This window comes from Primulina huaijiensis, chromosome 5, assembly GCF_012295235.1.
Source record: "Primulina huaijiensis isolate GDHJ02 chromosome 5, ASM1229523v2, whole genome shotgun sequence".
Taxonomy (NCBI): Eukaryota; Viridiplantae; Streptophyta; class Magnoliopsida; order Lamiales; family Gesneriaceae; genus Primulina; species Primulina huaijiensis.
Window position 1 is genome coordinate 19,148,123 of NC_133310.1, and position 13,345 is coordinate 19,161,467.

Sequence of the window (13,345 nt, forward strand, 5' to 3'; positions counted from 1 at the left end):
GTAGATCGATCTAGCCAACTTCAATAAAGTCTAGGCGCACCATGTTGATGCTCGAATAACACTCGACACAGCGCCTCTCAACTTTCACGAGTTTCCGAATTTTGGGTGAAAGCTGAAACACAGAGAAACCTTGGCATATCGAGAGTGTAGCTATGCTGTAGTATAATAGAATATCGAGAGTGTAGCTATGATGTAGTATAATAGAGATATATTTTGTGACAGTGGTAGACTACCAGTTATAACACTTAGATTTTTTGTCATTCTTAACTCATTGTTGTAAATTCTTTGTAATCCAAGATTTGATCACATTTTTTCATGACTTCAGTGTACCCATTTTTTCCCTTCAGATGTTCTCTAGAACAATGCTTAGGCAGTGGTTTTTCCTTCATTTTTCTCGAGAATTTTGAGCTTTTTTTTTATAACATCATGCTTTTTGAAAGTAGATGCGTTTGGAACTGTTGGATATTATGGAATAATTGTGTTGTAAATTGTAATGTTTGAAGAATGCGAAAAGAAAATTTGTTTGGTCATCAGTATTTTGGAAAATATGATTTGGAATTTATGTTATCTCAGCATTATTTCCAGTGTATTGATCAACTGGATTCTAATTGTCAACTGAATATTGGATTTATTTTTTAAACGGTTGGATTCTTGGAAGAATCATAATATTATTTTTATCATATAAATTCGTAATAGCTCGAAATTTAAAGGGGTCAATGGTTAAAATATCTCTGTTTTGTTAAGATTCAGTCTTCATAGGAATTCATTTCTTCTAAACTATTTGCCTTTGAGCAATATCTAATGGGTTGGGATAATGAAATTTGTGGATTTCTTATTGGAGTTCAATCCTATCAATTATCTGAGTTAGTCAGATCTGCTTTGTGTTTTTGACTAATTTGAATTGGGATTCAAGACAAAAAACATTATTCTCACTTCTATATTTTTCTTGTCAACAAATTTTTTTTATAAAGTGTTTGATGTATTAATTTCTTTAGTTTTATATTGATATTTGATTTTATTATAAATACAACATACAAGATGTATAAATAAAAAAGTATCCATATGTATTGTTTCATAAGTGTAGCTCAGCTTCAAATATATTTTATATTGAAATGATATACCGAAATACCGAAAAATATATAATATTTAAAACAATAAATATATAAAATTTAAAAAATGTAAAAAAATTTCAGTATAAAACGGTATATATCGATATCGTACCGAAATCTCGGTATACCATACAATTTTAGTATAATCGGTTTACTAGTTATATGTACCGTCGATATGAATTTGCTTATACCGTAATTTTCGATACAATATACGATATATAATTTTCGATACGGTACGTATACCACCCCTATGTACCATGGCTAAATATTCTGTTAGAAATCTGCTAATTCTGAACTGCTAAAAAGTTTTAGATGTCAATTCCTGCGTGTAGTTCGTATAGTGATTGGGCAAGTTCATTTGTACGTAAACAACATGCAACGAAAAACAAGTCTGTTGCCAGCACAAAAAATGCGAACAAACTTCGTCTTGTCAAATGTTCGCACCAGCTTGCATTTTTTTGTACTGTTTAGTATAATGGGCGAGAGTCTGTCCTTTTGGACTTTGAACTAATTATATCATACCACTCAAAAGTAAGTTGCTATTTCCCTAAATATATCAATTCATTCAACGAAAGTAAAGAAAAGAAAAGGTAGCTGTGGCCCTTTCAAAAACCTTGGAAATGGTACCAAGATATGAATCTTTAAGCTAAATTTATATGTAAACAATCGATCTATGATAAAAATTTACATCAACTTTCCAAATAAAACATTTTCGAAGATCTTTTAGATACTAATATCAAATCTTTTAAATCAAAATAGTAGAAAGCTCATGTTAGTCTTCCCCTCCCCTGGAACATTCCAAACTCCCACTAGTGTGACTGATGAAATTCAACCATAATGGAGTCCCTACCGACTTATGAAATGATGGATTTGAGTGTTCGAAGTCAAAAATAGCAGCAATGGATAATCCAACGAAACCCCATCTCACATATTTTCTGATTTGGTCGAAAATCACATAGTTTTTTTTTATTACATCGGGGGACGATTCTCCTCTATAAAAAAAAGGCATCAAGAAAAGGGATTTATCATACCTTCATTTTCTGATCAATTTCAAAACTGCACAAACTGAAAGAGATGGTCAATGCAAAATCTTTTATCAGCACTGTGACATGGCTACTTGTGGTAGCTTTCCTCGTCGCTTGGGCAAATGCAGCAAAGGTGCAGCCAAGCATGGTGCATCCCCAAGGTCAACTACATTAGTTCTTCCTTCAATTTTTAACATCTCACGTCTATCTTAGAGATGATCATTTTCCCAAAACATCTTTCACTTCCGGAAATGGAACTAAACGGGTACCACTTCATTTTGTTAGATTCCAATAAAAACCGATTTTCCCATATTTTATATATTCTAGCCTAAATGATTTAATATAATGAATAGAATATTTTATTTATTAAATGATATGATATATACATCATACAATCTCACTTTCAGAACATAAAACAATACATCATCCAACACCACATAATATAAATCATCTTCGAAAATGTTGAGGTCAAACACATTACCGCAGCATTAACGCGTGAACAATAAATCACTAGTCTTGACGAACTCGGCGTTGATAGTAAAATGTTTTTCTTTGTTCTTGGTTTTGAAGGTTGCCGATGCTGTTTGTTTGATTTCTCCAAGCCTCTGATACGCTGTGCAAGAGTGTGCTGTGGACCAGATTGCTGCTAAACAACCTGCATCAACGTGTTGCTGATATTAAATCTTCTGTGTCTAATGTCTAATGTTTATGTTCAAAAGAATCGAGTTTCTTTATGTTTCAACAAATTTTGCCAGTAGCGTGAAATGTCTAGTTCATTTTCTGGTCTGTCTCTAAAAGGGAGTGTTTAATAAATTTTATCAGCAGCTAAAATATCATGTTCAATGATTTGCATGTGTTCAAAGCATCGAATAGACTCGATACTGATCAAATAACCAAGTCACCAAATAATGAAGCAATTCGAGAGTCGTCTCACATATTAGATGTGCAACCTTTTACTTCTTAAAAATATTGGTCATCTTTTAAGGTAGTTGGGACTGGTTTTTAGTAGAGAAAGGAGAAAACTACTCCTTCCAAAATTTACATCCAAAAGTGTGGGGCGACCAATACACCAGATTTTCTAATTCAAGGACTGAAAGAGCAGCAAGTATATATAGAAGAAATCCAACCTGGACACTCATATCCCACTCTCATCAGAGCATCTTAAAAAGTCAGGCTGGTTGGTGACAGATCTAACCCAAGCCCACTTATGATTTTTAATATCCACCCGATTCTTTGCCTGAGCCACCTCCTCCACCGGAATATACCCGTAATTCCCATTAATTGGACCACAGACAAACCCCGTGTAGCCAGCCATGGCACCGTGAACCGCCGAGTGTGCTAAAAGTGTACAATACAAATTATCTGTAGCATTCGCAGGAACAGCCCTTATCATATATGTGGGATCTATGTACTTAATAGTAATAAGCTCTTTCGGATGGTCCCTATTCCACCAATTCTTTAGCTCGGATTTCAACCAGCCTCCTACGTCCAAGAAAACCGGATTCCCAGATTCATCTTTCTCTTGTACATGGGATTGATCACCAGTTTTAGGTATGACATTCTGTCCAGCACCCTCAGCAACAACCAAAACCGCGTGCCCATTATTTTCTAGCCTGCTTTCAATAAATTCAAACAGTCCACCTTTTCCTTCCAAGTAAAAATCATTTTCTGGGATCAAGCAGCAATCAACGTCACGGCTACTTAAGGTTGCGTGAAGGACTATGTGTCCTGTGCTGCGTCCCATTAGCTTGACTAAGCCAATGCCATTTACGGCACTCTCGGCCTCTGTATGAGCTGCATTGATAGCTTGCTGTGCCATCTCCACTGCAGTTTGGAAACCGAAGGATCTGTCGATGATGCCAACATCATTGTCAACTGTTTTTGGAATTCCAGCTACTGCGATGTTTAGCTTCCGTTGCTTGATTTCGTTAAATAATGAGACCATCCCCAGCATAGTGCCATCTCCGCCAATTATGTAAAGCTGCATATTTGTCTATGTATTATGACGACGATAAAAAAAAAAGCCAAAATAGAGGCACAATATGAAAATAAGACTTACCTACTTATTTATCAAACACTCTAACTTAAAAATTTTCCACTTACTGCCCAGTTCTAATTATTCAAACTTCTTCGCATTCTATAAATTTAATGCTCATCTATAAACACAATCTTTTGCAAACACTCGTCAATATCAATATATTGGTGCTTAACAACAAAAACATCACTGCCAGTCAAAAAATCAATTAACTAAATCCGCTGTAACTTGACAAAACCATCGATTGTCAAATATAATTTTAAGATATAAACCATATCCATCACAAAATAGATGAATCGAATAATTTTCTACTCAAATCCAGTATCAATTAATTCGTTCACAACCCATAAATAAAAGAGAAATTGCTTATTCTAACTCATTTCAAAGTCATAATTTTAAAAACGGCCTTTTTCACTAAACATTTTATATTGTGTTTTATATAATTGAAATGCTCCAATTCTTTACTATCAAAATATGCATATTCATGCCAATTATGACGGACCTCATTTCCCTCCTCCGTCATTGCTCTATATTTTTGTTCATCATTTCAAGAAAGTTACTTTACTATCATTGTTCGATCTTCGTTCTCAATTTTTATGCACTATTAAATTTACGTTATTCAATATTTGGTAATTAATTGAAATATAATCTTAAGAATATTTAACTCATTATTTGTATAAAAAAATTAGGCGGACAAAAAAATATAATTCATACCATTTTAAAAACTAGAATGGAAATGTTTCAAAACTCCTAAAGTATGGAATTGATGAGATAAGAAAAGAGATTGATAAAAAAATTGATGGGAGTAGGGTTCAAAGGATATGTTGGTAATTTGATATAATAAAAAGATTTTCGATAAATCAACTTAATTGAAGGTTAAAATTGATTATAATAATTTGTAGATTTTATTTAAAAAAATCTCCTTTAAAATATTTACTTTTCCAGCTTCATGTAAGATAAATTTTAAAATAAAAAAGGAAAAAAAAAACTATCCAGCATTCGATTGTGCTCGATTTGTTTGCATCCTAGATCAAATTGAAACAGAAATGAGAAATTCACCTGGTTAAAGCCATGGTCTTGAATGGAATTCACTATCTGGTGAAGATCGAACCCACCCCTGGAAGTCTCAAGAACAGTGCCACCCTTCTTGTGCCAACCATGCACAATCTTCGGATTCAACGGCACTGGCTCATAGGAATAAAAACCTCGGTACCCGGCCCTTATGCCGTAAATCTCGCGCACACCGTATTGCTCCCACAGCCCCACCACCAGTTCTCGTATCACCGTGTTCATGCCGGGGCACAACCCCCCGCACGTCACAATGGCGGCCCGAACCTGACCAGGGTCGAAGTATATGGCCTTCCGAGGCCCGGCCCGGTGGTACGCCAGGTGGGGTCCCGGAGATGAGAACTCTCCGGAAAGATCGTGAAGGATGTGGCGGAGGATGACGTCAGTGCTGGTGATGTAGAATTCCGATATGGGGTGGAAGAAGGGGCTCTTGTCGAGCGGGTTGGGGTAGGATTTGAGTTCCGGGAGGTAGTCAGTGAGGTGGGTTAAGCTCTGAAGCTTGACGTTGGGGATTGTCAAGCTGGTCTCATCCAGGTGGTTATTGGAGTCGGCGTCGGCGCCGGAGTTGCTTGTTGTGAAAGCCATCTGTGCACAAACTTTTTGTGAGTGATCAATCTGACTCGGGAATGGGAAGTTGGAAGAACAACAAATTCTATAACACAAACACCTATAAATAATTCATATTTCATTGTATAAATTAATTTTGAGATAGTTTGGATTATGTGATATCAATTAATTTTATAAAATTATTTAATTATTTAATTAAATAATTTTTTAATTTTTATTTTAAAATTTGCAATTGACTCGATATATTAATAATTATGATTATAATTAATATATATATATATAATAATAATCGTTATTTTATATACACATCACGTATACATGGTTCATTAGTATATATATATATTATATATAATATATGGGGAGGTGACAAATGGGCACTACGTGGTGACACTGTACGGCGTTGGTCATAAGTTTGATGTGGTGTCAAATAAAATATAATTATATTATATCATTGCTATAGATAGGAATTAAGGTCGTCAAAATCAATACCATCCATCAATTCGATACAGTTTAACTAAAAAAAATTAGATTTCAGTTTGATGTTTTCGGGTTCGGATCAGATCGGGTTGGACTCGATAGCTGACCCGAAAAAATGATCGGGGTTTGATCTGAAAATTTTAATTTTTAAAAATATATATATAATTAATAAATATTGCCTATATTTTTATATATTGTATGTCTGAAAAAATATTTATTGCATATTTATATCATAAATTTTCATAACTTAATAGGCAAAAACTTGTGTGAGACGGTTTCACGGGTCGTATTTGTGATACGGATATCTTATTTGGGTCATCCATGAAAAAATATTACTTTTTATGCTAAGAGTATTACTTTTTGTTGTGAATGTGAGTAGGGTTAACCCGTCTTACAGATTAAGATCTGTGAGACGGTCTCACATGAAACCCACTCAACTTAATATTTATTTTGAACATTTTTTATTTTTTAAACAATTGTTTATTTGATTTAGTAAATATATTTTATTTTTCTACAATTAGACTTTTAAATTTAAATCATATATATGATAGAGATTTTGTTATTATATGTTTAAATTAAAATATTATTATTATTTTTTCTGAATTTTATTTAATTTTATTTAAAAAAATTTTAAAAAAAATACAAAATCGGATTAATCGGATTGATCGGGTTGATTCGGGTTCAGGTTCGGGTTGAGAGTTTTCTGGTTAGCTCGGGTTTGGGTTGAATAATTTTTGAATAGTACTATTGCTCAACCTAACCCAACCCACAAGAATTGAATACAACAAATTATGTTATTGTTTCTCTCAAATAAAATATTTATTCTGGGAGTTTTATTTATTTCCATACTCCATTCCTTTTATTTAGTTTATTATATTACAAAATTAAACCTATTTAATTATCGCAAACCCTGTCATCAATTCTACTCCCATTGACTTCTCAATTTCCTTTCAATGATTTTATTTATATCTTCTTCTGCTTTTCTTGATATTTCCTTAATAACAATGGGAAAAAAATACAGTATATGAGATTGAACTCCAAAAGGCATCGAAGAATATTCTTGGTACACACTTGTCAATCCCTAAGTGATTATTTTATATTGTTTAAAAAATGTGATTTCATTGATTAAAAAAATACTTTATTTTTTGGGGATTATCTTTCTTATGAAAAAAAAAAAACTAAAATTCGTGAATCAAGTTTGTGTTTGAAATAAATGATTTGGATTTGCGGGGTATTTGGAGAGATGATTTTATATGAAATAAATTTGAAATCTATGTATTTCGATTATACTTTTATTGTTAACAATGATAAAATCTTATATCAATATCTTACTTAATTACACATTAATTATAAAAAATAAAATAGATTTTAATGTTTTCATTACGTGGACTTGAAATATATATTCATTAAGATTAAACAATATATATATAAACACGCAAAGGGATATAGCTAGCAATGGATTGCACGGAGAAGTATGGTGTTGGAACATTTGATCCTGAAAATGTATTTGAATTTTAGGATGATTTACACAGATACCTTGCTTCCCAGGAAGTCGATGGAGTTAAGGTTGATGTACAGAAAGAGCACAATTGAAACTTTAGCAACTGGATCCGGACTCCGGAGGCCCGTGTCTCGCTAACTCGACGTTTTCAAGAATCACTCGAAAAGTCGATATCCAAGAATTTCCAAGAAAATGGCATAATTTGTTGCATGGCTCACAGCACTGATTCTGTTTACAGGTAGTGGATCCAATGCTTGAATTTCCAAGAAAATGGCATACTTGTAGTTTGTCGAAAAATCCTTTCATATTTACTGTAACAGTTCCAAGAAAAGTGCCATCACACGTGCCCCGGATGATTACTACCCCAAGAACCCAAGGACTAAGCGCTCCATATAGCTGCTGTGTCTTATAACAGCCTATTCTTTGTTGAAATATTTGTACCAGATTGGGACATGTTCTATGTACGAGGCTCGTTTTTTTTTATATAGTTTATAAAATTTTGGCAAGGACTTGCGTGGTACTGATTTATTTATCTGTTCCAACATCCCAGAGCTGCAATGATGTTGCTGAGTTTCACGCAGTTGCCCGGGCAGTTGGAGGCTGTGGAATCTATGTTAGGTACACAGCTTAGTTAAATCATAAAATGTGGAGTGTACTGTGTACATGTTCAAATGAGAGGTACTTTTTTTCTGTTAACCATGGTTGATTCCATTATCAGTGATAAACCAGGATACCATGATTTCGAAATACTCAAAAGGCTTGTGCTGCCTGATGGCTTAATCTTGAGAGCAAAGTACATTGGAAGGCTGGCCCGTGATTGTTTATTCAATGACCGAGTCACCGATGGGAAATGGTATGTAACACGAGCTTGGCTGCATGGACACAAAATGCACGAACACCGAGTCTGGTATGTGTTGAATATGATACATTGTGTCTTTGAAGTGTCACTGCATCATAGCTTGAAGATCACTCACTTGCACCAGTCTGATAGGTTCCTATATAATAAATACTTTAGTATGCTAAATGTTGTTTCAATTATGCATAAGCTTGATGAAAATTTGCAATCTGAATAAGCTTACGGGAGTTGTTCCCGCATTCAATTGCCAAGGATCAGAAACCTGGCCTGGCATGGAGAATAATACTACAGTAACAAATGCAGTTGTGCTCTCCGGAAAGTTATCCATTGCAGATATTGATAATATTGACGAAATTTCGGCCTAGCCAGGGGATAGAGATTTTGCAATCTTCTCCTTCAGATCGGGATCTCTTACCCGACTAGCGAAATATATAGGCCTCGATATTATTTTAACAACATTGGAATGTGATGTCTTCACCGTATCTCCTATCAAGGTAGTTTGTTGCCAGTTATAGTTGATTTTTGTTATTTTGCGGACACACATAACAGTTTGCTCCTATTGTGTTGGTAAATATGTATAATTCTTGAGGAGCCCTGGAATCTATTGAGGTCTTTGATGAATTTTCGCGCTACGGAGTTCGAATCAAAGGAAGGGGGGAGGTGTTTTTGGAGCCTATGCAGGCGTAGAGCCAAGCTTGTGCTGTGTGAATATGAAAGAGGCTGATATTGAGTACTCAAATGAGAACCATTTTTTTTAAGTCAACGTTCCCTTTGTAGCAAATGCTTGGGAAATTGATGCAAACTTTTGAGCAGATTTTCCAGAGTAAAATTTTATGACTGATTGTGGCTTATTTAGGGAATTTTTTTTATTTTTTTTGGCATTTACATCTTATATTTAGCCCTTATTTCGCATGTGGTGAATTATGTATTACACATCTTTGTCCATGAATGACCAAAGAAAAATCAACCAATTCCTCTTGTATGTATGTTTAGTTGTTATTATTAGGGATGTAAACGAACCAAGTTGTTCGCGAATTATTCGGAGTTCGGTACGATAAAAAGCTCGTTCGTGAAACTTATCGAGCCGATCGAGCTCGACAATTTTATTGATCGAGCTCGAGCTCAAAGATATTCGGCTCATAAGCTCGCGAACAAGTCGTAAACTCGACTAGTTTTCTGGGTCTTGAGTGTATAATAATAATTTGCTTTGTTCAAAATCGAAATTTGAGTGTAACATAAGTTATTGAGATGTTATAAAATGAGAAGTCTACCCCTTAGATTCTCATATACATTTTTGGTTATTGAAAACGATCTTGTTTAACCCGCTTGAAAACGGAGCCCATTTAATGAGATCTAGTAAGACTAGTTAAATATGATAAACGAGCAATTAAAGAGTCGAGATCGAACTATTCACAAACTTAATATTTTTAAAACGACCCGAGCTCGAGCCTCATGATAAAAGCTCAAATCAATCACGAGCTGAGCCCAAACTCATATCTATTATATATATAAATATGTGACTTTATATGTGAATTTACATTTATCTCCTTATTAATTGTTTGTTTTATATTAATTGCTTACTTTAAATGTATCTTTTCTTTCTCCTTATTTATTTATATTTTAAATATATGTGATTATTATTATTTAATTTTTTATGTCTACCCACATTATAATATGTTATTTTTATCCAATGATATCTTTTCATTATGTAAATCAGTATTTGATTTTTTATGTCTACCCACATTATAATATGTTATTTTTAATTCAATGATTTAGATTTTTTATTTATATTTTCATTATGTATATTAAATTAATTAAATTTTAGAAATAACTCATTATCGAATTATGAATTTTATTTGGTGTCTTATTAAATTTTTTTCATGTATTCATGTGACAGTTTGCTAGAATTTATGTGTTTAAATTAAAGTTTTTTGTAACCGAAATTTTTTTGCGGTTTATATTTATAAATTATTTAAATAAAACACGGTAAAAGATCGTTGTGATTTTAGCCGTCAATTTGGGTTGGGGTTGTTGGTTTGACCTTCACCGCGAAACAGTTTAAGTGAGTTGGTTGAAATTTTTTCGACTCATTTAAAGATGAACTTAAATGAGCTCGCACGAGTTTATATTAAATATCTATATATCTAATATTATCGATTTTCAATCATGAATTCTTGATATAAAATAGAAAATATCATTTTGATTTCAAAATTATGATGTTACTATCTTGTCCAAAAATTATGGGTTGTTGAGACATTTTTGCAGTCACTCAAAATTGAGTGTCAAAGTTGATATTTGAGTTGTATTTTTGGATTCATGACAATATGTTCGTCAACATATTATTTTTAAGTTAGTTTTATCATTATCGTGAGGGGTAAATATATTTATTACAATATATAAATATTATCATTTCTTTAAATCAATATTCACTTTCGTGTTTGACATATTATGAGTCTTGGTAAAATGAGGAACAATAAATTCAAACAAACGAATACAAAAAGTCTGGGGCGAAACCAGAATTATATGATAGCGAAAATTAATATATAAATTTTTAATGAATTTATCGATGTTAAGATGTATCACAAATCTGATATCATAATATATAAAAAAGATGTATCACAAATCTGATATCATAATATATAAAATTTCAACCTTATAAATGAAATAAATCAAACATATATGAAATATACAAAATTTTATTACATATACAATCAAGTAATTTATTATAATTGTATTTTATTCTACAAGAATTCTTGTCAAACTCAGTGATTGTGGATTTAACATTTATTAAATCGACAAACTAAAGAGCGTATCAATTAAACTAATTGAGTAATCACATATTCTTGAATTTTTTAATTAATTTTTTATCTTGATAATTTGTTTCATTTAATATTTTAAATTATAAGACACTGTTACTATAACTAAAGACACATTTTTTTAAATGTTCATAAGGACTCAATCACTAACTCATATGAAAAAACATTTATCGACATACTATATTGAAAACATTCTAATTAATTCAGCGCATTTACTGAAAATTTTATAATTAATTAAGAAAAATTTATTTATAATAATCATATTTAATCTTTTTGGGCTAACACCATTTATTTTATAAGATATTCATCGCAATTCTTTATTTGTATGTTAATCTTTAAATCTGAATTATGATGTATATTGTTTTTCTAAAAGTTCTTAAATAATGATTTAATACATTTATTCGACACTTCAATATTAACATTTTAAAATATATTAATTTTATATTGTATGCGTGCAACACTTCTAATCATGATTATAAAAATTTAATAAAAATTCTAAAAATGAATTAGGTAGAACATAAAAAATTATACAATTAATCAAAAGACAGAAAATAAAAACTAAATAATTGTCTATTACCTATAAACTACTAATAATTCTAAAGATTGAATTCGCTGAGAGTGGAGGCCACTATGTACTAAAAAAATAAAAAGTTAATGCTTGAATGAGTCAAACTGCAAAGTTAGTGAAATAAAAACGAAGGACAAAGTGAGTTAATAAAAATATTATAATGGGCTAAGTTGAATGAGACTTATATATATAAGTATCTCACTTGGTCTCACCTTATGTTTTGTCACTGTACAAAGCGAAAATTCATGCACTGTAGTATTCTACATTTTCTTAATTTTTCTCTTGATTTCAAATTTAATTTCATTATCTATTAGTCTTTAAAGATATATTAGAATTTTTTCTAAACATCTAATCTTAAATGCGATCAATTAACCAAATAATTATTCTACTTTGTATACAATAATAAATAGATTAATATATTTGAAGATAGAAAAAGTAATGTATTGAGAAGAATAAAAAAAGAATGTTAGAATTAATACTATAATTATCTAATGTCAATTTTAAATTTAACATCCTACATTTGAAAATGTGTTTATTGAGGTAAAAACTATGATGATAAACTAAAAATAATAATTTATTTATCATTGTAACTTAATAATAATGTGATCGTGTTCTTTGACTTTTTTTATTAAATTGTATAAACAATTATTTCAATATTTTTAGTGGATAAACATGTTAAATATATTAAAATTAAATAATAGAATTTAATGATGAATATGAATGTATTAATTCAACTTTAAATTTGGGTTTCGGGAATATAAATATATATATATATATTCTGATTTTTTTTTATTTTAAAATATAAATTTTCAAATAGATGAAAAATGATTTTTTTTCTCAACTACTTATGTAGAATATCAAGTATATATTCTAATCAAATGTCTTTTAAATTCATATGATATAGTAAAAGGTTATTTGCATAAACTTATTTGTTGGGTACAATAATTGATCATGTTGGGTAGAGTAATTGAAATGTTGCGCTGGAACTGTTGTATTATTTAAAATATTTGATTTGCACTGTTATCATAATCTATAGATTTTGATAAAACAATAAACGTTTGAACCTACAATTGGTATCAGAGTCAAGATCGCGACTTTGATTTTCATTGATTGCGATTGGTGCAATTATTAGGAGATAGATTGTCTGGTACAATAATTGTCCACGATGGGTAGGCGCTTGAGTTGTTGTATGATTTAAAGATTTGACTTGCATAGTTACCATCAGTTATAGCTTTTGGTAAAGCGACAAATACTCGATCCTACATTATTCGATTGTAAAGCTAGAAGAAACATGTTGCATCAACTTTTAGTTTTGAATTGATC

General features: G+C 31.5%; 1 protein-coding gene and 1 pseudogene across 1 annotated transcript; one reads left to right on the top strand and one right to left on the bottom strand.

Annotated features, from left to right (window-relative positions):
* Positions 1 to 2,480: 2,480 nt before the first annotated feature.
* On the bottom strand, positions 2,481 to 5,880 carry LOC140976839 (ATP-dependent 6-phosphofructokinase 2). The gene is made up of 3 exons (XM_073441195.1): positions 5,229 to 5,880; positions 3,262 to 4,115; positions 2,481 to 2,789 (listed from the first exon to the last, which is right to left on the bottom strand). Exons 1-2 carry the CDS (start codon positions 5,820 to 5,822, stop codon positions 3,270 to 3,272), a joined length of 1,440 nt encoding a protein of 479 aa, XP_073297296.1. The 5' UTR covers positions 5,823 to 5,880; the 3' UTR covers positions 2,481 to 2,789; positions 3,262 to 3,269.
* Positions 5,881 to 7,305: 1,425 nt separating this feature from the next.
* LOC140977713 (probable galactinol--sucrose galactosyltransferase 2) lies at positions 7,306 to 9,447 on the top strand (annotated as a pseudogene).
* The last annotated feature ends 3,898 nt before the right edge of the window (positions 9,448 to 13,345 follow it).